The sequence below is a fragment of the Propithecus coquereli genome, unplaced genomic scaffold (assembly GCF_000956105.1).
Source record: "Propithecus coquereli isolate 6110/MARCELLA unplaced genomic scaffold, Pcoq_1.0 Scaffold442, whole genome shotgun sequence".
Taxonomy (NCBI): Eukaryota; Metazoa; Chordata; class Mammalia; order Primates; family Indriidae; genus Propithecus; species Propithecus coquereli.
Window position 1 is genome coordinate 322,869 of NW_012150197.1, and position 1,881 is coordinate 324,749.

A 1,881-nucleotide genomic window follows, 5' to 3' on the forward strand; every position below is an offset into this window, starting at 1 on the left:
GCCACGGCACGCTAGCCTGGGCAACAGAGTGAGATTCTGTCTCAAAAAAAAAAAAAAAATTTTTTTATTTTTTGTTTTTTTGTAGAGATGTGGTCTCAACTATGTTGCCCAGGCTGGTCTCAAACTTCAGACCTCAAGTGATCCTCCTGCCTCGGCCTCCCAAAGTGCCAGGATAACAGGTGTGAGCCACTGCACCTGGTTTTTTTTGTTTGTTTGTTTTTCAATAAAAAGATTTTTGAAAGTCTCCTATTAATAGATGCCTGCCATTCCCCCCAGATTCCACGATGGGGACAAACATCCATGCAGCCAAACTCACGCTGTCAGCATCTTCCATCCAGGTGTGCTTCCGGTCCTCCTCTTCAATCCCAATGCCAATCACGGCACGCATGACCGCCTGGCAGGTAGCTACGCTCCCCGCCCTGTCGCATTCCTCGGCATCCTGAAAGAGGGACGAAAAACTTGTTTTTGATTTTGAAGTCAGAACTGCAGGTGCCTGATATGGAGCACGCCATGCTGGATGGTGAGAACCGAGAGACAGCTGGTGCCCAGGTGGTGACGCCACTCACCTGGCCGTGTCCAGGTCACGGATGTGTCTGTCCCTGCCTCCCAGTGCATCAGTGCTTGATAAACACTGAGCACCGGAAGCCACATCCATTCCCTCAACACACTTTAAGCACCTACTATGTAAGAAAGGTTGTACTAGGCCACTCAGTGGCTATGCTAAAGAAACCAAAGTAACACGAGTAAAAGACAAGTCCAAAATCACTTGTATTTGTTGGCTGGAACTCAAGACTTGAAACTGACAAGAGGAGGAAACACTCTGATCCAAACAGGTCAACCTGTCGGGTGGGGAAGCCCTGCGCATAGGAGGTGAGACAGCAGCCCGGGCAAGGGTCCAATCCCAGAGGCATTTTGCTGGGCAGGCCAGCCAGCAGGAAAGGACTCAGAAAGCAGATTTCAGGGTGTGCAGGGAGAAGTCACATGCGGGTCCACAGCATGAGCTACAAAAATGGGTCACTGCAGATTTGAAGAAATAAAAGTAAGCGAGGCTGGGCACGGTGGCTCACGCCTGTAATCCCAGCACTCTGGGAGGCTGAGGCAGGAGGATCACTTGAGGCCAGGAGTTCGAGACCAGCCTGAGCAACACAGTGAGACCCTGACTCTAAAATAATACGTATTTTAAAAAAGATTAGCAGGCGTGGTGGTGCACACCTATAGTCCCAGCTACTTGGGAGGCCAGGGCAGGAGGACTGCCTGAGCCCAGGAGTCTGAGGCTACAGTGAGCTGTGATGACGCCACTGCGTTCTAGCCTGGGCAACAGAGTGAGACCCAGTCTCCAAAAAAATTAAAGTCCTTCAGGTAGAAGGAAAATGACACCAGTAGCAAACCTGGACTGACACAAAAGAATGGAGAGTATCAAAATGGTAACAACATGATTAAAAAAGATTAAAGAAATAAAGGGGCTGAACAGATGGTTAAATTTTAGCGAGACAAATAACCTGATGCCTTGCACCTGAGATTTTTAAAAAAAAATCAAAATTGCCCAAACACAGAAGAGGGCCACACGGCTTAACAGAGCATTCCTGGGGTGGGAAGCACAGGGGCATGAAGTGGCATTAACACCTGGCAGCCTCCTCAGGAGAGGACAGTCAAAGAGGGAGATGACGGCACCGCCTGGTGACGCCTGGAGCGGCACGTGGCTCAGGACGCAGCCGGCGGGGCTGCTGGGAGGACACTCACCGCAACTGCGGCGACAGGAGGCACCAGGGGAGGGAGGGTGCAGGGAGGTACGGAGCCACCTTCCAGGACACAGGGGCAGAGCTGAAGGGGAGGGGCCCTGGGAGAATGTGGCTTTGGGAAGTCACAGCCTAAGGCGACATA

At 51.3% G+C, this 1,881-nt stretch overlaps 1 protein-coding gene across 1 annotated transcript in view; it reads right to left on the bottom strand.

Annotated features, from left to right (window-relative positions):
• PRPF6 (pre-mRNA processing factor 6) overlaps positions 1-1,881 on the bottom strand; it is a 36,550-nt gene that overhangs the window by 12,782 nt on the left and 21,887 nt on the right. Inside the window, exon 12 of the mRNA XM_012654596.1 lies at positions 317-439. Coding sequence (XP_012510050.1) covers positions 317-439 — 123 coding nt within the window. The remainder of the gene's footprint in view (positions 1-316; positions 440-1,881) is intronic.